The sequence below is a fragment of the Lichenostomus cassidix genome, chromosome 14, assembly GCF_008360975.1.
Source record: "Lichenostomus cassidix isolate B80296 chromosome 14, HeHo_3.0, whole genome shotgun sequence".
In the NCBI taxonomy this organism is placed as follows: Eukaryota; Metazoa; Chordata; class Aves; order Passeriformes; family Meliphagidae; genus Lichenostomus; species Lichenostomus cassidix.
In genome coordinates, this window is record NC_139495.1 from 4,073,057 (window position 1) to 4,094,996 (window position 21,940).

The window sequence follows — 21,940 nt, forward strand, 5'->3', positions numbered from 1 at the left end:
TGGGAGAGGCACAGCACCAGCCAGGCTGGCATTCAGCATGCCCCTTGTTCCTGAGGGAAGCATGCTCTGGAAGTGTGTGGAGCTGGAAGTGAGGCAGTGGAGAGAAGCTGGTTTTTGTGCCTGAGCCAAGTGTTTGTGCTGCTGCCACCTCTGCCCACTGCTCTTCCTGGGGAAGGGGCAACGATGCCTCGTGATTTGCTAGCCTGGTGCGACAGGGCTCTGCTGTCACCTGCCTGCAGAGTCATTTGCAAACAGGCTCTATTGCTGGGGAGCAGAAATGTGTTTTTTTCAAACCCGAAGCAGATTTGTAGTCTGGTTTCCTGTCAGATCTTTGCATTTTCCTTCTCCGCCCCTCCCAGTCTCTGACACACTTTTTCTTACTTTCTGTGTGGCTCTTTGCTCGTTCTGCCACCAGTGCCCTGGCCTCCTTCATTTCTGATTCTCCCGAAACTTTTGTACTTCAGGGGTGTTTTACCCTTGCGTTTCCTTTACTTTTCAACAGCTGCAGAGGACAAATAACCTTTCCAAGACTCCTGGAGAGACACTGACAATTGCATGGAGGAGACGTAGAGTGCAGCCTGCAGCAGCTGCAGTGAGCCAGGCAGTCACTCATGAGCACCCAAGGTAAGGAAAGCAGCTGTCACAGCAGCTCCACCTCCCTGCTGGCTGCCACAGCACTTGCTTCTGGTCACTGAAAGTTCCACTTTCACCTTTTGTGCCTTGATATTCAAGAGTTTCTTTGAAAATGGTTCCATTCGTGCTTTCCTTGCCCTCAACAGGTCTGGTATTTTGCATGCACCGATCCTTGGAGCCCAGGGTTCAGGGAGACAAACAGGCTATAGTTGGAGGTGCAAATGTGCACTGGGAAAGAGTTGATATGGAGGTCTGGAGAGGGGAGATAAAGGACTGATTATCAGCACTGGTCTCCAGGGCATTTCTGATTCTACCCATAGCGTGTTGTGCTCTAGCCATTTCTTTAAATATCTTCACTGAGATTTATGCTTTCTGTTAACTAGCAAAATCTTTCTTATTTTGTCTTCTTCCCCTTTTCATTTGTTCTTCTCACTTCCTTTATTCTATTCTAACCCTCTGTATCTCTTATTATCTTTTTCACCATCATTTTATGCCTTTTTTTTCATCAAGAGTGTTTTCTGTGTGACAAATATTTCTCTTGTTCGTTCCTTTCCTTTCCCTCTGCCCTCTTCGTGCCTGTGCAATAGACTGTACATCCTCCCCAAAGTTCTTAATCTCTCCCTCCTTCCCCTCTGTCAGTTCCTTCTTGCTCTTGTGTTCCCCTTTCCCGTTGCTCCTCTAGCTTCACACATGCACTCCTACTTCTGCTCCATCCCCTCTCTCGTGTGTTTGCTGCCCTGGGAAGTTCCTTTTGCAAACACAGTGCTGCTGCCTCTCTGCTGGGCTGTCTTTGCACACACTCATCTGTTCCCTGTCTGTGCCTTTCATGGACTTGTGCACGATTTGCATATTTACAGTTTTTGGGATGCATCCCAAAATATGAGACTTTCACACTTGCATAGCTTCCTTCCAATGCTCAGACTCATATTTAGTCATTCGCAACAAATAACCACTGTCATCCTTTTTCTCTGTTTCTTTCTGTCTCTGAAACAGAACAGTATTTTCCAACACCTGTAATACCCTTTGTCTTCCCCTCCACTCACAAGTACAGCCTGCCCTCACTTTGTGTATTCTATCCCTTCTCTTTCTGCCATCCCACTCCTTCCTACCTCCTTACCACAACTCTCCACCAGGTTTCTCTATCTGTTTTTATCTTTATATTGCATTCAAGCTGGGAGGAACTGCTGATGCAGATGGGCTTACTCTGCTGCCTTACTATCCCTGCTGCCAGCCTGCGGGGGAACCAGAGGAAGTATTGCAGTCTCTCAGCTCCTCTTTCCTCTGCAGAATATGCAACCTGAGCAGAGGAAGAGCTTAGTCATGGGGCTGAAGGTAGATGAAAAAATGGGAGAGCACAATGCAAAACGCCTTTGGAAAACTGTCAAAAATAGTTCTAGTTGATCATAAATCTTTTACTACATTTAATAAACTTCTGGAATCCCTGCCCCACAGCAGAATTTCTGATCTGACACTGGCAGGTTTTGTCCTGTTGATTCCTATGGGATTCAAAGTCTCAGAGGTAGAAGTTCTCAATTCTAAGGCTGTAGTGGGAGTAACTTTTCTCCTAGGATCTGGAAACAGCTCATGTCTTTTATACCAGACATATTGGTGAGTCACCAAGATCAGGCATGGCTAAAAACTGCATCCAAGGACAATATCTGGTATTATTCCTTGCTTAAATTTGTATGCTTTGAATCAGAAATGACAAATAAGTACATTTCGGTGATGAAGCTTTTTAACCTCACCTTCTTAAGCAGGACTGTTGAGACTGAAGATTTATTTCTACGGATGTTCTGATGTGGTCTGTTGGGAACTGAATAAGGATCACTTATTAAACTCAGCTGAATTAATAAGAAAATTACAATGTGGGAGAATTCTCTTAGTGATCTGTCCTGCTCTTTCAAATTGTCTGTCTCCTTATGAGTGAAAGGAGCTTAAATTTTATGTTTGCAATTATAAGATATCCTTTCTGATTCAGAGCTAGAAAACTGTGGCCTTTGAGCTGTGAGCATTCTCTTCTGAATACAGAAACAGGTACATTAAAATATCTTTGCCTTTTGGAACTTGCAAAAAGTCCACAAGCCTAGAACAATCAAATAAGAGATACTCATTTTATACATACAGGTCTAATATGACTCGTTCTTACTCTGCTGTGATGGGAGCAGCATTTGTATTCCTTTGAGTCATTCTACAAAACTTGTGGATTTTGTGCCTGTTTTTTCAGTATTTTTTGCCCCTGTTACTGGTTAATTTTGTAAAGGCTTGATGTCTCCCAGAATTAAGTTGACTTAGACAATGTCTCTTCTTTCTCTCTCTCTCTCTCCCCTTTTTCTTTTGCTTCACGCAGTTTGCTGTGTGTTGAGTTAAAAATGGACGTCAGCAATGGTGTGTTGGGACATTTTCAAGGGGACAGAAATTTGATTTTGCATGTATGTATGTCCAGTTTCTTGAATCATGTGTCTGGCAGAGGAGAAATTTCAGCGGGAAAGAGCCTGGAAACTTTCTATCCTACTCAGCAAATTGCTGTATCAAGAGAGCCAACCCCAGAACAGAAATTCAGAATCACATGTTTGACTCCCTGTTCTTATGCAAATAGTTACTTCCAATTAGACTTAACTCTGAGTTAAGAGAACAATAAACTTTCAATATGGGTGAAAAGTGAGAACCATCTGACTGCATGTATCTGTTCCAGTTAAAGACAATTTGGACCTTCTCTAGAAGGATCCATCCCAAATAACTGGGATGTGCTGAAGATACCAGAATGCCATACACCAAATGACCTTGGTTTTCTATACAGCTGCTTGATGAAAGTTTTCATCAGATATATGGAATGATTGCTCACAGAGGATGAAATTTATAGAGATCCTTAGCTCCTCACTTGTTAGCAGATGTCTCAACTCCCTCTTTGATATTGAAATACATCTTTCATGAAATACGAATCTTTCACTTAGATATGGTCATTAAGTTGTGTAACTGATGGTGGAGTTTGACCTGTGGCAGCTTTCTTTGGCAGTAGACTCCACAGCAATCTAAACTTTAAAAGAATTATGGAACTAGGCCTTGTGATTTTTCAAACTGAAGGGTAAAACCATAAACTCCACCAAGTTTGGTCAAGTTTTGCCACTGATATAAGAGAAAAATTCTTTGTCTCTTGTCTGTTTTGCCACTGATGTCTGTAGGATTTGCATTTGCAGAAGACTGTCTGCTTTGCTGCAAACCCAGCATCTGCAGTGAAGCTGCAATTCCCTTTTCAGAACAAATCATGGGGTTTTCTCAGGTCTACTTGTAATAAGATTCTCCATCTCCACCCTTCCCTCAAATTTTCTCTTAAGTGCTGCCTTCACCCTCTAGTCTGGGTCACTTATTTAATGGCAATGAACATTTTCAGGAAGGTAACCTTTCTGCTTGTGATTTGTTCAAGGACTCTGGAATTATAATGGTTGCTGTCAAATGTATATAATTGGTGTCTGTGGCACACATCCAGTGAGTGATAAAAGCTTCGTTGTCTCTGCTGCTTTAGTCTGTATTCTCTCCCTATATCACCCTCTCACTTCTGCTCCTCTCAGGCAAGAGGAGAATGCAGTGCCAGGGACTGCTTAAAGTGCAGTTTGACAAAAAAGCAGCTCTGCCAGATTCCCTGTCAGGAAGTGTCCCAGCTCTGGGCAGTGGATTCCCTTGGCTGAGGTTTGCAAACTCACTTAAGCACAAAGGTCTTCTCTGAAATTTGATTTCTAGCACCTCCCTTCATAACCTTCTGCCAAATATTTGGGCTCTAGGAAGGGTGGTAGTTTGTGAGTACCACGAATTCACAACCTTAATGATCTACATGTAACATTTTTCCAGCAAGTAAGAACTTTGTGCTTTCATTTCACAAAAAGCAAACATGCAGGGTGGTTTTTTTTCACAGCTCACAAAAGTACATCACTAATAGCACCCAAAATTGGCAACATCTTGTGCCCTGTCTGCTCCCAGTGCTGAACATGTGGTGAGGAGAATATTCCTGTTATGTTAGTCCTGCAAAACCTATTTTATCTTCAGGGCTGGATGGGGCATAACTTTTTAATGCTGTTCACTTCAGTGAATCTGTTTAGCAGCTCAGGAGGAAAGAGAAATTTGTCAAATCTCACTGGAAATCTATCAGAAATGTCAAATGAAATGCTGTAACATTCTGGTTTTGTCCAAAGGATAAATATATATACAGCTGTGTGTGTGATATTATTTGTAGTAATTGTTGCCTCAGTGAATTTTTCTGAGTGAAGTAACTTGGTGTGGTATTAAGGGATGTGTTTGTTTTGGTCCCTGAGGCCAGCTTGGCCTTACACAAAGGTATTTGTTATTTGCCTGAGTCAGCGCTGGTTTTTGGAGTTCAGGGGAGGAATCAGCTTCAGTGTAGCCAAGGAAAGGATTCCCACTGGCCTCCTGAGCATTGGGTGTTTGCTGGCAAATTTTCCTCAGGTCATAATTGAGATGCTGAAGATCAAATGTGTAACATAAGGTTTCAGTTTGAAATGGGATAAGGATCTTTTTTTCCATCTGCATGCAGAAAAAGCTGAATGGTAGCAGTACATATGTGGTTATCATTAGCAGTTGAAGGATTGTTTCCACTTCATTTTTATAGCTCTATATGTGTATAAACATCTCCAATCTGGCTGTGCCCATACTTGATATCAGTCTGAGTGTACTTAATAGGTTGTTATACACATTTAATATATTTGAGAAAAAAAAACCTTCCTCCAAGATTTGAAACACTAATAAAGACACCTTTCAGATATTTCCCTCTGGGGATTCTGAATGCTGATGAAACTGGAAAAACACCCAAAAGGTATTTCAAGTCTTTTTACACCAAATACATTTCCAAACTACAGTGAAAATGGCGATTGAAACTTTTCTCTTTGATCATGAACTGAAAAATTATCACATTTATAAGATCATTTGAAGGCTTTTGGCTTTTAACGACTCAATTCAGATACCAATGACCTACACTACTCACTGACCAAACTGGTCCATTGCATGGAGTCTGTTTAAAAGAGCCTTTTCTCCCTTGTTGCAGTTTTGTGTGGATTCTCTCCAACTCTACTGGTGCATCCCAGTCTTTTACATCAGCAAGTCACAGTGTCTATCCAGCATCTGCTTCCTGCATCTCTATTGCTTGGCTTTTTCTGAATCACAGAATTATTTAGCTTGGAAAAGACCTTTAAGGTCATTGAGTCCAACTGTTAACCCAGCACTGCCAAGTCCAGCACTAAATCACGTCTCTGAGCACCATGTGAAGGTAGTTTACATTCCATATGGTTTTTGTAGTTTATAATGAGGTAGTTAGTGAGATCATCAAACTCTTTTCACTAATGATTTGCCGTGACTGAAAATAGAAAATTCCATAAATTTTTCCCACCTTCTTTACTATCGCTGAGCTGAATTTTTCCTGAGGGAAAAAAAAAATACAAAAGAAAGAAAGAAAAAAGCTTAAGGTAAGATTCTTCCCTGCTACTACACTGCTAGTCTTCCTTCTCAGTTCCTGCCAAAGGAAGTCAGAATATGGCTCAAAATTGTTTAAGAGTATTTTGTGTGTGCTTCATCCTTCCAGTAACAAATTCCTGTATTTCCAGTTATATGTTTTTCAGATAGACCTGAGACTAACATGTTTGATTTTAGAATGTATTATTCTGTCATCTATTCTTTCTTTTTTGCAATTTGTGCCATGAAAGGTATCAATGTAGTATGAAACAAAAAATGTTTGAACTTCTGTGTCAGGATCGAAAAGGATGTGTTTTCCTCTTGCTTGAGTTGTTCAAAGAAATGTGAAGGAGTTTTACATTTCCCATAAGGCTGGAAACGCTGAATCTGTTGGGTTTTTTAATCTGCAAGTCTGTGGCCTGAAGGAAAAGTGATACTTGAATATTTTCATCTGGAGTGTTACACTACAGAATGGTGTTTTTGTGACTCATCCATATCCATACTGAGAACAGCATCCAGGCAGTTTTGCTGGATTAAACACTATTGACAGCAACACCTTCCCTGAATCACTGCCCAACAAGGCTGCACACCTGGGACAGTGGGAATGGCTCAATATTTGCCTTAGAAGCCATGTGAGAATACAATATCAGGAGGGATATTCCACCTGCAGGGAACAACTGCAAAATGCTTGGTCTGAGACAGAAATGATCGGAATTTGAATGCCCCTTTGAAGGCTGTGGATTCAGTGACAAGTTCCTGATACACTGTAGTATGTGCTGCAATGCAGAAAAATGTAAACTCATTGCAACTGCATCATTGCAACATGATAACAGTGCAGAACTCCAAAGCTATTTGAGCAGGATAGCATTAGAAGTCTTGAATGCACTTAGGGATTTTAGCTGTTAAATAGCCAATGCCATCAGCACAGATCTAGTAGAGTATCTGCACAAAGGGACTGAACAGTAAAAATGATTTGAACATTCAAATATTGTGAGGAAAGAACATGAGAAAAGACAGAACATGCCAAGTCCTCTCTCCCTTCAGTCTGACCAGTTTGTCTGACTCACCTCACGTGTCTTGTTTAATATCTCCTTCTCCTTTCTCATTCTGATTCCAGCCCATGCATGGGAGTCCCATCAAATGAGAGGAGGTAACTGGCAAACTCTTCTCTATGCAGGAGACTTTAGAGCTGAGGGCATCACTCACCTCCAGTTTGTGACTTAAGGAGATGAAGCGATGCACCAAGGACAGCAAATGGAAAAAATCTGCCTTAAAACAGAGACAGGCCATTAGCAAACTCTTAACTCTCTAAACAAAGTCAGATATTCATCTGGGATGTTCTTCCAGTTCTCTTCTCTTGTGGAGAGAATGCTTCACACATACAGTTGGCTGTGGTAATCCAGGTTGTTCAGGTTGCAGTGCTGGGTTTCAGATCAGAGCATCAGCTCCTGTGGGCTGGGCAATGCCACATCCTGACACTCTGTGTTACATTGTCTGTGTCTAGAAGAGGTTCCTGCCCACCTCTTCCACTCCTCTCACATGGAGGCAGTGAACTCCCTAACCTCAGACCAGACATTTGTTCTACCTTGAATTTGGCCTTCCACAAGCCCAAGAGAAACTGTACAGCTGTGTGCTGCCCAAACCAGCAATCCTTATTTCCTCCAGAGAAACACACAGTGGAGTGAGTGCCTTCTGATGGTTGAATGTGGATTCTGAGCCACCAGCTGGACCATTCTGTCCTGAAAAGGAACAACAACATTTTTGGCTAAGTGCTAAAAGTTTGCATATAAGAATCCAAAAGGAGCATATGGCCATTGCTTTAAACTTGCCTTATTCTTTAAAAATATGCTTTACCAGAATTATCCATTTCAGACCATCTAACTGTGGAGTGAGAAAGTTTAATTCCCTTTTTTAACTTGCTGGGATAAATGAGATCGTAAATATTAGAAAGAAACCAAGAGTTTTATCAGGAGTTTTAACTGGGATAAGTCTGATTTACAGAGACTGCCATCACCACTGAAGATAGCAGGGACTGTGCATCAGTTGTTTGAAGAAAGCTGTTGATCCTTGCTCAGTTCACCTCAACTCCACCATTCACCTCAGCACCAGCATTGCTGATAAAATATCCAGAGTTACCCCAGTCAGCCTCAGTGATAACATCTGGGTGTGGCTGTTTGCTATTGCAAATGACTGATCGTGTAACAGTGATATGAAATTGCCCTGATGTATATAAATAACCAGGACCAGCACTTCTATATTGCTTTTTCTCCAGAGAATATTGTCATTGAGAGCACCCGAGAGGCTTGCCCACTCACAGAGTTACTCCTAAAGCTTTGCTAGCAATCCAGGAATTATTAATAATTAGCCACTCTCAGGAAAGGTCTTGTAAACACTTCCTCCCACACTGATTCTGTGTGTGAATTTCAGTGTGAGTGTGGGGAGAAAGCCTAGCTCTGTGGTTACTGCAGTTCCCCAGCCCTTGCAGAGCTCTCCCACGGTACCTGCCCACTCAGCACCGAGTCCCCTCTCTGTGATGTTCTGTGTTCTCTCACTGGGGCACCTCGTGGGCACCAGGAGAGCATCTGTCCCTGCTTTCAGCTCAGGGAACTGTGCTGCTGGCCAGGGAATGCACTGGTGAAACTTTCTCCTGCACACTTGGGTGGGAGAAGGCAGAGCAAGAGCTCCTGACCTCTCAAGAACTCAGGGAGAAGGTGGCAGAGGTGGCTCCCAGCATACAGAATTCCACCCAGTAATGCCAACATCTGTGCTGATGTCAGCCTAGGACACATCTCCTAAAAATGCTTGTAATGAAAAGGCTGGACACATTCCTATTTGAAGAGGTTTTTAAATTCTCCATATGCTTCGTTTAAAAAAATTCCTTTAATCTTTCTGATGTTTGCAGTACCCTGGAGAATAACGAGAGTTCTTTTCTCATTTGATGAGTCTATTGCTTTTACAGGATTTGAAACACTTGCTGACCTGAGTAGCTTATGACAAAACAGTATTTTGAATTCAGATCCAACTTGCTCTGCCTTGCTTCATTTTCTAATCCAGAGTGAACCTTATCTGTAATTTTGTATTTCGCATGATGGAGTATCATGCTGGAGTAATTACTGCCACAGAGGATAGAAGGGCCTTGCTCTCAGAGAAGGAAACCTGGAAACACAGAGCATCATTCCTAAAAAATCTGAAATATGAGTGGAGAAAAGCAGGAGTTAAACTGGCTCCTGCATAGCATTTGTTTTGTCTTACGCTTGATGTTCCATCCCTGTGCCTAATTCCTCAGTCTTGTCTTCCATGGTGACTTCGTTAGCAATGAGATGCTAATTAAATTTCATATTTACGATTAGAAAATAAAATCATTGGACCTTTTTTAAATAGATTTTTATGAGTTTTTGGCTCAGTTAGCTGAGTCAGCAGCATGGATTCTGCAAGGCTGAACTCACCGGCTTTGAAAAAAAAAGATAAATAGAGCAACTAATGATGAAAGGAGAGTCTAATCTAAAACCTCATACAGTTTCTACACTGTATTAGCTTTTGAGCATAAGAAAAATAAATTTGTTTTGGTACCTCATAGAAAAAAATACTGTTAGTCATGTAGAAAGAACCCTTCTTTTATTATGTCTCAGAGGGTTCAAAGCTTAAAATTTCATTTAATTCTTAAAATCTCAGTTATGGCTGGAAACAATATGCTGAAAAGAGATTGATGCATCAGCAGTGTTTGTCATCACCTGTTAGCTAGCAAAATGTTTATTTCACAGCTTCAGAAGGGTTGGAATTAACTCAGGTAAGCACTGACACACAGCATCTGCCCTCTTCCCCATGGAATGTGCACTGCTAGAAAGTTTATACAACACTAGAGAACCAGAACTACTTAAATACTGCTGCCAGGCAGATTTATGGGTGCTATAGAGAGCAGTTCCCTATTCATGTAAAAATTAGCACCTCACAAAGCTTTAAAGGCCCATTTTCCCAACACTTAGAATTTGAAGAATGTTCCAGTTGTGAGAGGATTTTTGAAAGCACTCACCTTCAATTTAAGTGGGTACAGAAGTCCTGATTTTAAAAAGCACTTAACACTCAGCAACCCTGCGATTCATAAGACCATCTTATCCCACCCTCCGAGGCAAGGCTTGCAAAAATCTGGCTATTTATTTTGATGCCTAAATACTACCTGTGCTCTTAGAAAATCTGACCCTAATTACCCTTGGGTAGGAATGAGAAATAGGGGAAATCAATCCTGTCTGGTGGGAGCCGTTTAAGCTCAAGTAGGGGGTGTTTGGGTAAAGCTCAAGGAGGGAGGGTTCGGGTAAAGCTATTATTTTCCTACCATGCTATAAAGCCTGCTATATGAAATACTGTTTTCAAACTTTTCTGGGCCATGGCGAATTACAGTGAGATGATCTGACAGTATTCAAGACTGGAGTGTGACCTTTTCTGTTTTAAGAATGGCTGACACATTTACTGTCAGTTGTTTCTGAATTTGGAGATTGCTTAACTGAGTGCAGTCCTCTCCTCAAGCACATTCTGCATTTTCCTTTGACTGCCTGGAGATGAGAGGATCACCTACAGAGGGTCATTATCTAACTGGATGGAAGATCTTCTCTGTTATTTTTTTTAAACTTCTGTAATGTAAGAGTTTGTAGAAAGTGACAATTTTTTCAAGAAACAGACTAAGTAGCAGTTTTGTTTGGCAGAGCTACAATTCTTTCTCTGTTCCTGATGTGACTTGTATTAATAGAAGTGAAATGGTAACAACACTGATAAGAATCAGGCTGTCTGTGCCACGGCTGTGCGGGTTTCATATGTACCAGTTAATGAACCTTTGTCCTTACCAGGTTCTTGTGTGGCTCAGTCTCTGGAAATCCCTCACAAACACTGGCTCTCTGTACCAAAGAATGTGCTGGGGTTTGTAATTCAAGCACACATTTACTGTCATCAAAGCCAATTGTATCTTTGGGCAGCTTGAATTTTTAATTCAGGACTCCTCCTAAACACACAGGACTTGCCCCCAGCTGTGCCTCCTCCTCCTCCTCCTGAGCTGGTGAGAATCTCATTATCAATTGTAAAAACAAAGTGAGTCAATCTAAAGAAAAAATTAACCTGGGACCCAGTAATGACTTCAGAGGCAATTGTTGGACCAGCATTCTCATGAGCCTCAGCAGCCTGAGGACGACAGCTTCTTTCTTAGATCTTGGCTTTTAGCACACTTTAGTTGAAAGGAAATGCTTGTGTCAGTAGCTGATGCTCCAGAACAGAAGGGCAGCTATATAAACATATTTGTACTGGGTTAGCACAGCAATCTCTGCTGCCCTCCTCATCACCATGCAGAGCAGGACGGAGCATGTGTAGATTAAAGCATTTATTAAATGTCAGGCACTCAGCTCTCTGTTGCTACTTTGCAAATCCTTTAAAATAGATGCACTAAAGTCCTGTGGTAAATTATTTATTTTAATTACTCTGCCATTATCTTGATTTGCATTCTCAGAAGTAACGCTGATTTCTAATGTTTCAGGATCTGTAGAAGGTCCTTTCCTGTTTGTTCCTTTCTTTTCTTTACACCCCACATTCCGTGCCTTCGCTTTTAGAAAGGCCTTTCCTGTTCTCATCTCTGTCGCACTTCTGTCCCTCACTTTCATTCTGTTGAGTTCCTCTTTCTCTAGCTTTCTTTTTCTTTTCCTGTTCCCTTTTTTGTATTTCCTTTTCCCTTTACCTCACCATTTTTCACCCTCAAATCTCATCTCTCTCTCTCTGCTCTCTTCACCTTTTTTTCTGCATCTCTCGTTCATATCTTGCATTTCTCATTTACTTTTACATATATCAGCACTGGATAATGGCAGCACTGACAGTTTCTGAAACCTGGGTATCAGATTCTCAAACAATGTATGAAAACAGAATAATACCCATCTAATCTCCAGTGTAGATCTTGACATCGGGAGGACAAATCTCACTCCATGGACCCCAGAGGGATCCCAAATGATTGGGAGTGGCTGGAAACCAATCTTTGGAGAGCATTGCAAGGTGGAAGTATAAAATGATTGAATTAAGTGTTTTGAACAGAGCATTTTCCATTCACCAGAGAGGAACTGGATTTCTAAATTCATGCCTAATTCAGAATGGTCAGATGAACCCACCCACAAAATTTACTCCTCTCTCAATGGTGCTTAAACTGTGGGTTCCTGCCAGAGCTGGAAGCAGCCTCATTGTAGGAAACAGTGACACACAGAAAAATGACAGTTGTCAAAACATCATTTAAGCCATTTGCAGAGGAGGATTTTTCCATTGTCTTTGTTTATTATCAATAATGTGTGTTCTACAAGCAAAGCTGATTGGATGCTGCATGTTCGAGGCAACACAAGCTGCTGTCAGTTGGCCATTGAGCAAAATGAGTCATTTCCTTCCTGTGAGGTCAGGTGATGGGAGCTCAGAGCCTCTAGAGCTGCCAGACTTGAGGAAGAGTAGAGCAGATACTGCTAGCAGGTGGGATGTGAAATGGGAAAGCACAGATCTCAGCCTTTTATGAAATAGGTATCATTACAGGATCCTGTGTTGCTGCACTGATTGGGGTCTTTTCAACAATATTGCATTGGGCAAAATAACATTCTTAATGTGTAAATAGTGTTTTCCTCCAGAAAGTGGTAGGAATGGTATAGAATTTAATTTGCAATTTCAAACCACACAAAAGCTCAGTGTAGTAAGTGTGGAATTCAGTTCATTCATTGCTCAGCTCTTAGGCAATATGATCCTGCAATATTGAAAACTTGCCTTTGTTGCACATGGTGTTTGCTGGCTTAGGTCGTTCTAGGCAAACTGTTGGGTGTCCTGACTGACAACACCAGTAATTGATCCATGCTTTATATATGAGTTACCCTTTCTTTTTTTTTCCTGAGAAGGAGTTTTATATGGATCTGTTCTTCAGAAAGTAAATAAAGACAAAGAAAGCGATAATTGAAGAGAGTTCCAAGAGTACTAATTCTTCTGACTCCCTTCTGTTAGGAAAGGAATGGTGATAAGACATAAATCTCTGATTTATTTCTTTGTTTGGTTTGTTGGGTTTTGGGGTTTTTTTGAGAGGGGAGAAGTACTGAATGAGAGTAACATGATAGAATTCTTAATTTCTTTTTCTCTCACTTGGTTGTTGAGCTTATAGTTATGAAAATGAAGGGAAATTTTCTTTCTCTCTTCTGAAGCCAGGTGAAATGCCTCCAGAGCTCTCTGAACCAGCTGGGGAGTTTGGTTTGCTTCCTTCTCCCTCTCTTCTGTTCAGAAAATGGGAGTATTTCTCATGTTAGCTGCTGAAGATCTAGCTTTACCTCCCTGAAGCCTTGCAGGTCTGCTGTTGTTTGGGGTTTCTTTTGTAGGCTGTGTGGAACAGGAAGATTGACTCAATTGAATTGAATAGGACATTTTTGTGCAAAAATAATCCTATTTTGTGTTTAAAGCTTCCTGCTCTTCCATTACTTTGGTATCTCTTATTCTATTTTTTTTCCTTTATATTTTGTTGCAATAAGTAAGCTGGTTGAATCTCTTGTATAAAGAAGGGGCTCTGAAATACATAGAATGGTTCTTTTCATGTGCATCACTATGGCCCAAAACAGAAATACAGCCCAGCCCACTCAGCAGAGCTGCTGCCTTCAGAAAGTGTTCTGAGGCCTGAAAAGTCTGAAGCAATAAAACTGCACTAATAATAAATATTTTTTCTGGGGACTTTCCATCTCAGTGGTTCCATGTGCTTTGCAGTCACTAATTAACAAGTCCTGCCTTCTCATAAACATCCCCATTGCCAGCCTTGTTTTCAATTGGGGACACTGAGGTAGAAAGAATGGATATAAAGTGCAAATTCTCAAAGGCGGATGAAGACACTGTCTCATCTCCTTTGGGAGTCTGGATTTGGACATCTGTATCGAAAAAAAATTGCAAGGATAGGTAAGCAAATTTAGTCTTCTTTATCAATGTTTAAGCCTTTTAAAAGTGGTTTTCAGTACCACAGACCATCCAGAGAGCAGCCAACATAATTGGAAACTGCTGGTATTCAGCATTTCAGAAAGCCTGGAGGGCACACAGAGCTCTCCTGTCCTTAAGCAAAGGAATATAATTTCCTTATCACACTTTAAACTGTGACTTTCCTCTAAAAGTAAAAATAGCTCTAAATCCCTTTGTGGTTTTGTGGTTCTCTGATATTGCAAATCTGCACATATCCACACAAGCAGCTTTTGAGAAAATCACCCAGTTGTTACACTTTGTCATGTGAGGTACTGTACAAACTGCAGGGAGAAAAGACATTGCCCCACGGAATCTGGAGATGTGCAGAGAGAGAGGATGTAGAACAACACCTTCAGAATGTTGAGGATAATTAGATACACAATTTTAGGACGTTGTTTTCATCTTTACTTTTTGTTTAAACTATGGTGAGTAAGTGTAATTCTTTCATACCTAGTGTTTATCACAAAATTCTGTTCTTATTAACTTATAATATGCGAAACATTTTGTGTGCTGTGGTTTCTTTTTAAATACTGCCAGTCTGCGAACATCTGTGACAAATGCAGAAATCCAACACATTACAATAGATTGCCTCCTCCAAAATAAACTTTCTTCTACTTCTCAGTGTGAAGACAAAACCCTTTTTTCATATCTCACAAAAAGGATATCAGGAAATCAGAGACCTGAGCTGAAAGCTGCATTTGCAGTCGACTACATGGCAATTCCTGAGTATTGACAGGCTGGCAGGAATTGAGAGCACAGGGATGCAGATAATTAAACAGCTGAAGGGTTAATTTCTGCACCATCATCAAACAAAGCACAAAAAACAAAAATGAAGCTTTAGATGTGACCTGGTGATGAGCACTTTATAGAACCCCTGGGTCTGAAGCCTGCAGGCTTTATTCCCTTGATCAGTGGAGAGTGTCACTGACATATGAGAGTGTGGAGTCTGAGTGAGAACAGAGAGCAGCTTTAACTGCAAGGTGATTTGTTCAGCTGAAAAATACACCACAAGAAAAACAGCAAACATACAGAACGATTCATTTGTGTGCAGCAGCCAGCAGAAGGATGATCCCTGAGAGAGAAAAGGAGACAAGGGGAGCAGAGTGTTCCTTTTAATGTAAAAAGGGATTCTCTCCTTTATTTGTCTGCGTCTACAGAGATCTTTGAAATAGATGGAACTAGCTGAGATTATTACTGGATTAAGCTCTCCAGCAGTTAAAAGCTATTTTGTATACTAACTACTGAAAGGAGCAGCAGGAGAGCAATTTTTTAACTGCTGTGGTGATTTCTTATTTCTTTTTGCCTAATGTCTGTTGAAGCCAGTCCAAGTCTGTGACTTCACACCTGTGATTTATAATGGATGCCATAGTATTCCTAGGACATATCACAACTCCTGGATGTGTTAGTTTTCAGCTCAAGAGGTGTTGGAATCACAAAGTAGATAATGGTAATAAAGATCAGATTAAATAAGTGATTACACATTTGAAAACATTTTAAATCTGTCATTTTTAATTTAATAAGTGAAAACAATTTTTCTGCAATAGCATAATAGGAAGGAAGCACAGAAGCAGGGAATAAGGGCTATGAAATGCCTAGAAAATGCATGTACTGCTAAAAAACTTCTAAAATTAAAGCCAGTAATACAAGACCTTTATTGGTTTCCCACTGAGTTTCAGTTGTTACATCAGGGTTTTTGACCAGCACACCAAAATTTCAACCAATGGCAAGCATTTTTTTTTCCTATTCAACATTATATTAAATACTAAATCAAAGAATAACTTGCTCAGTAGGAGGGGTTCTGCACTAATATCAGCTGTTCCTTGCTATTTTCTCTGGAACAGCTCCACAGGACACTAGAGCTCCATGGGGGTTATGCTCTGGCTAAAGAAACACAGCAAAGGCAACTCCTCAACTTCACTAAGGGGAGTGGTACCTGTTAGACATCCCTGGCAGCCCACAGACAGCACAGGGAGTTAGGACAGAGCTCAGCTGTGCTTCTGGCATTTCCCAGGTGGAATTCCACAGAAGAAAGCAAAAGGGAGAGCCTGACGTTCCTTCATGGTAGTGAAGGACCACTCCACTAAATGTCATTTCTCAGGGCTTGCTCCTGATAATAGGCTGTGTTCAGCAGGAGTTTGCTACCAGAAATCTCTTCTTAAAATTCTTAGCCACTCGTGCAATATACTTACTATTTTCCCATTAAACATTATATCCCCAAAATCACACTATCAATGCATTATGCCCATACACAGGGGACTGCTTGATAAAGATTTTTTTTAATGTCAGGTAAAAAAAAAAAAGCATATCCATGTTGAGAATTACGCTGATGAGTGAACTCTTCTTTGAATCATTTAGTGGAGAAATCCCTTACTAATGTCCTGAGGGAACTGCTGACAGTGTGCAATAATTTCTGGTTCAGCGCAGCAGATTACAAGATATCTTGCATTTTATGAAATTCAGGCAAGTGCTTCTTTTGCACTCTGAGGTCCATCCCTGGTATGCTCCCAGAAATTAAAGGGCCTCTCCTTTTTTCAGCTGCAGGAGATGGCTGTGGCTGTGAGCTGACTAGGGACTGTGTGACCTTCCACTTCGCTGCCTTCTACTCCCCAAAGTCCAGCTTCTCCAATTATGTAGCGTTTGTTAAATTCACCTTTGAAGTGAAATGCAGTTACTTCCAGAATAAGTGGTGGAGAGTAAGGTTCATGAGAATGTGTGAGGACTTCAGATGAAGCTCTTTCCCCTTTAGCATTCCTCCCACTGCAACCTGATTTGTAAAGCTTTTTTCTCTATTGTTTTACCTTTATTCTCCTCATTGCTGCAGTGCCATTTTTGCCACACATAAGCCAGTGTGGAGTTCATAAGATCAGGGAGATTTTTCCCCTAACTACTGCCTTCCCCCCATCATTCTGGATCCCATTGAGCTTCCCTGGTCTTCCTGGCCCTCTGAGGACTGTTGTCTCTCCCAAAATATGTAATAGCAGTCATTGGAGTAATGAATCCACATGCAAGCATCAAAGCAAATGTGGAATAAGTGGCTCCTAGCATGTGAAACTGCAAAGAAAAGAACTCTGCAGGAGTACAGGAGAAGAACAAAGCCCCTGGCAATACTCCCTTAACTTGTCCATACTGTGCAGAACCATCCAGATTTTTCTCATAGAGATATTGAAACCCAGACTAAGATTTTTGACAAATTGTGAAAGTTTTAAAAGCATCAAGCAGAGAGCATGCATTATTTTTGTAGGAATATTCTGTATTTCATTATGTGAGAACACTGACAAACACATTATTTAGCAGATTAGCACTTTTGGCTTTAGTTTTCAAAATGAGGAATTAATAGCCCTTGGCTATGCAGTTTATGAGCAGCTTTTGCCCAGGGATGCTCTGTGTAACACAGGCTGCTCCCCAGTTCCTAAAGCTGGAAGCTGAGAAAAACAACATGTTGCTTTTGAGGTCTTTGGTTACTGATTACCAGCAAAGCCTCATAAAGCACAGCTCTCATCTCATATGATGCAAGAATTGCATATTCTTCTTCCACCAGGGTCTCTGAACTTGAAATAGCAGCTTATGTTCCACGTGCCACCTGGATCACAAGGTCCTGTGAAAGCTAGAATGCAAAAATAGTACTAGTTGAAAGGTTAATGTTTATTACAAAATAAAGAAGGAAAGATTTTTTTTAACAACGTTTCTTTAGTTTTAACTACAGTACAAGTTATCTTGCCTCGCTGTAGCCTGCCATGTAACCTTCTCTAATGAGGTGGGTACAAATTAGGAGCTGGCAGGAAATTGCTTTGCAAGCACTCAAGAAACCATGTGACAACATTTGCATGAGTCAAGAACATTTTCAGACTGCAGTGGTACAATGCTGTCACCTCTCCCCTCCTGCAGGGAAAGGCAAGCTCTGGGCTCTCAGGTAGCTTCACTCACACCCCTCAGTCCATCCACAGCCAGCTGCAGACACACACCTGACTTGACTATTCTTGTGTGCAGCCATGTAGAGGTGCTGGCTCATCACATCTGTGCAGGTTCACATCAGTACAGCTGAGAGCAGCAGAGGAGGTGAGGATGAAAGCCTTCATTGCCTGCAGCCAGTATTTGTCTTTGCTCTGAGCTCTGCAGGTTGATTCCCTTCTTGCCTTGCACCGTGCCCTTTGCTATTGCCCCTGTTGAGCAGAGGCATCCTGTGACTTGTAGAGACATTGGTGGAGTTGGCTGAGTGCAGATCCATCATTGGAGAGCCATGAGCAATAGTTCATATGCTCAAGGTAGCACTTCTGTGAACTGCCATTTCCCTGATGAGCTGTGGACAGGCTGCACTTCAAACAGCTTCAATATTGGGCAAATCCAGCATTAGTCAGGAGTGGTTCTGAGCTCATCCCATCTGACATGGAAGCACAAAGTACCAGGATTGAAGCTGTCCTGCTCGGTGTTCATTTGCCAATTGTCTCCCTTGTTCAGGAGCAGAGCCAGAGATGGATGACTGCCTGGAGACACTGAAGGATGAGGAGGAGGCTTTGTGGGAGAATGTGGAGTGCAATCGGCACATGCTGAGCCGCTACATCAACCCAGCCAAACTCACCCCCTACTTACGGCAGTGCAAAGTCATCGATGAGCAGGACGAGGATGAGGTGCTCAACTCCCTTATGCTGCCCTCCAAAATTAACAGAGCAGGTAATTATTTGGTCAATGGCTCCATCTGCATCCCTGTCTGAGCAGCTTTGCTTTGCTAAATCTGGAGGGAGCCTGTATCAAGTTACAGCTTATCAGATGGAAACCCTATATCTTATTTACAGGAGGTTTAAAGCAAGGGGGGATTCTGCTGCTGCTATTTTGATAACAAAGACTCTTTCTGGTGCTGTTCAGACTGGAGGTCGTGGGGTTCAAATTCCCATCAAAGCCTTAGCAAATATTTCAGTTAACACAAGCAGCAGCCAGTGCCATTCCAGGAGCAGCTTTTCAGCTGTCTTGCAGTACCTCGTGATTTGTCACTGAAGGATCTGCATCCTTGCCTGGTAAAGGCTGCACTGAATAACTTGTCCTTTGAAATTTCTGTTCCAGAGACCAATTTGCCCACACTGCTTCAGAATAATGATCAGCACAAACCTGTAGAATAGGTGGCATTTCTTTATGGACTCAGCTGATCTCAGTTAATCAGCCAGATTTTGCACAGCTCATTTCTGTGGCAGAGATGAACCTTAGGCACATCTGACTTCAGGGATGTGGTATTTGCTCATGCTGCTGATGGGGCTGATGTGTCACCTCTCTGCTGTGTGTACCCAGGCCGACTGCTGGACATCCTCCACACCAAGGGCCAGAGGGGCTACGTGGTGTTCTTGGAGAGCCTGGAGTTTTACTACCCTGAGCTCTACAAACTGGTGACAGGGAAAGAACCTACCCGGAGATTTTCCACTATTGTGGGTGAGTAGAATCAATCACAAAGGAGCCTGTTGAAGTAAGGACTATCTGGAAGACTGGCTTGGTTTTTTCAGGCTAAAAGCTAATCTTGTTGTAACATGCTTTTCAGTCCCCTTCAAAGCAAAATGCAGTAGGTAATGTATAAAGCAAAGAGACATCCCAGCTGTCTGAATGAAGCTGAAGATCTTCAAATGGAATGATAGGCATTAGCAGAAATCTCCAGAGAAGCTATACTGGAGCAGTGGGCTAAATTACACTGATGACCTACACATGTGCAGCACATTTGAAGCGTTCAGATTAATTGTACTTGTACAGATTCATTTTACAAAGGTTGTGCTATTTCCACAGGCTCAGCCGAAACAAGACAAATGTAAAGACTTCATCTTCTATCCAGACAAGTTGTATGTGTGTATATTGTGATTCTGATATCACAATATACAGTGTGCTATGTAATATTTGTGCTGTTCACAGTTAGAGATACAGCTGTGCATCAATTTGTGCAAATTCTGCACCTCTGTACATATTCTGGACCATTTGTTTCTTACTGAGTTCTGTTGATCCTACTTATTAATAAAGTAACTTAAATAAGGTACTTCACTAGACATTGATAAGCTGTTCAAACATTTCCAGTGGAGGAAGGACATGAAGGCCTTACCCATTTCCTAATGAATGAGATCATCAAGCTTCAGCAGCAAGTGAAGGCAAAAGACATGCAGCGCTGTGAGCTCCTGGCAAAGTCCCGCCAGCTGGAGGATGAGAGAAAGCAGCTGAAGCTGAACAAGATAGAGCTGCTGACCTTCCAGGAGAGATACAACAAGATGAAGGAGGAGAGGAACAACTACAACGATGAGCTGGTCAAGGTGAAAGATGAGAACTACAATCTGGCCATGAGATATGCCCAGCTGAGCGACGAGAAGAGCATGGCCGTGATAAGGAGCCGAGACCTGCAGTTAGAGGTGAGATAAATGCTCTGGGGTGCTTTAGTCAGGAGCAGCAATGGAGGTGCCAGTGGCATCTGGGAAAATGAGACAGCACAAAGGTGTAGAGCTCTCATTTGCTACTCCTTGTTAACATTCAGAGTTTAAGCTATTTTTTTCCACCTATATTTTCACCTGGAAATGTGAGTTTTTTCAGAGTGCTAAATGTCAGAGCTAGGAGGGATTCCCTTCATCTCCTCTTTCTCCTTTCCACTGCTTCCTGGCTGCTCTAGATTGACCAGCTGAAGCATCGCTTGAACAAGGTGGAAGAGGAGTGCAAGCTGGAGAGGAACCAGTCTTTGAAGCTGAAAAATGATATTGAAAATCGACCCAAAAAGGAACAGGTTCTGGAGCTGGAGCGGGAAAACGAGATGATGAGGACTAAAATCCAGGAGTTACAGTCCATCATTCAGGTATAAAAGCAGATTGCTGCCTTTAAAATCCGTGACACTTCAGCTTACTCCTCCTGCTTACCCAGAGGATGGATTCAGCAGGCTTGGACCCCTCCTTGCCTCCAGGCATCCGTACACTCCCCTCCCATCCTATCTCACATATCCCACATCTCCTCACAGCCTGCCTTGGAGGCTGCCCTTCGGGATCTGCGTGTCTGGAAGGGGCTGGCAGAGTGGTGGCAGCTGCCATGTGTTTTCAGTGAGACCCAGGGGGTTGAGTGTATAACAGGGAAACTGGTGCCCATGGACAAGAGGAGGTGGTGTGGTCTCTGCTGCTGCTCCTCACCTCAGACTCACACATACTCCTACAGTGCAGGAAGTGTTGGCTGAAACCTCTCCCTGCAAAGCCACAACCAGCAGAAGTGCAAAGTTTGGGCAAACAGCAGGCTGGTTGTACAGCTCCCAGCTGTCTGTAGTGCTCCCTGTAAAGACACATGCATGAGGAGGAGTTCAACAAAAATAGTGCTCTAAAAAATCAAGTGTACATGAGAAATTGGCTCTTCCAGGAGTGCAGTGTTTAATTGCTGAACATTGTACCAGCCTGTCACTACAAGGCTGTGTTAAACAGCCAACCCAGAAATTTCTGACAGTGGCTCTATGTACCTTATGTTAGGCTGTCATCACATCTTTGCCAGAAGGTTTTAATGAAGCAGAGGGTAATAAAGGTTCCTGTACTTGAGTGGTCACTAAGCACCAGGTGCCCTGTAGAACTCTGCTGTAACTTGCACAGGGAGCTTCACTAACCTGTGTTTGGGCAGGAGGGGAAAAGAAATGATGTGCATCACATTTAGGGCTCCTCTGTGAAGAGCTCAGCCAAATATTAGGATATCTGTGAGAGGACTTAGCACTTTGTTGGAAAAGGCTTGTGGCATTTTAAAATGACACTTTAAAATTATCAATAGAAGGCCTTTCAGAAATGGCTATAGCCTCTAGCAGTGCCTAATGATTCTTAGTTCTAACACAAATCCAATCCAAAGGTTGAAAAAAGATTGTAGGATAGAAGGTTCTGGGAGTTCTGATCCATAGGAT

At 42.0% G+C, this 21,940-nt stretch overlaps 2 protein-coding genes across 3 annotated transcripts in view; one reads left to right on the forward strand and one right to left on the reverse strand.

The window, feature by feature from the left end:
- BRAT1 (BRCA1 associated ATM activator 1) overlaps nucleotides 1-21,940 on the reverse strand; it is a 211,404-nt gene that overhangs the window by 68,292 nt on the left and 121,172 nt on the right. The gene's annotated exons all lie outside the window — the stretch shown is intronic.
- The window catches only part of CARD11 (caspase recruitment domain family member 11), a 45,107-nt gene that overhangs the window by 3,203 nt on the left and 19,964 nt on the right, over nucleotides 1-21,940 (forward strand). The window contains exons 3-7 of one of the 2 annotated variants that reach the window (XM_085074528.1): nucleotides 503-624; nucleotides 18,526-18,738; nucleotides 19,348-19,485; nucleotides 20,113-20,438; nucleotides 20,693-20,872. In XM_085074528.1, the coding sequence (XP_084930654.1) occupies nucleotides 612-624; nucleotides 18,526-18,738; nucleotides 19,348-19,485; nucleotides 20,113-20,438; nucleotides 20,693-20,872 (870 nt within the window). In that variant the 5' untranslated portion in view covers nucleotides 503-611. Of the gene's footprint in view, nucleotides 1-258; nucleotides 625-18,525; nucleotides 18,739-19,347; nucleotides 19,486-20,112; nucleotides 20,439-20,692; nucleotides 20,873-21,940 lie in introns of those variants that run through there. The other variant, XM_085074527.1, reaches the window with a different exon arrangement.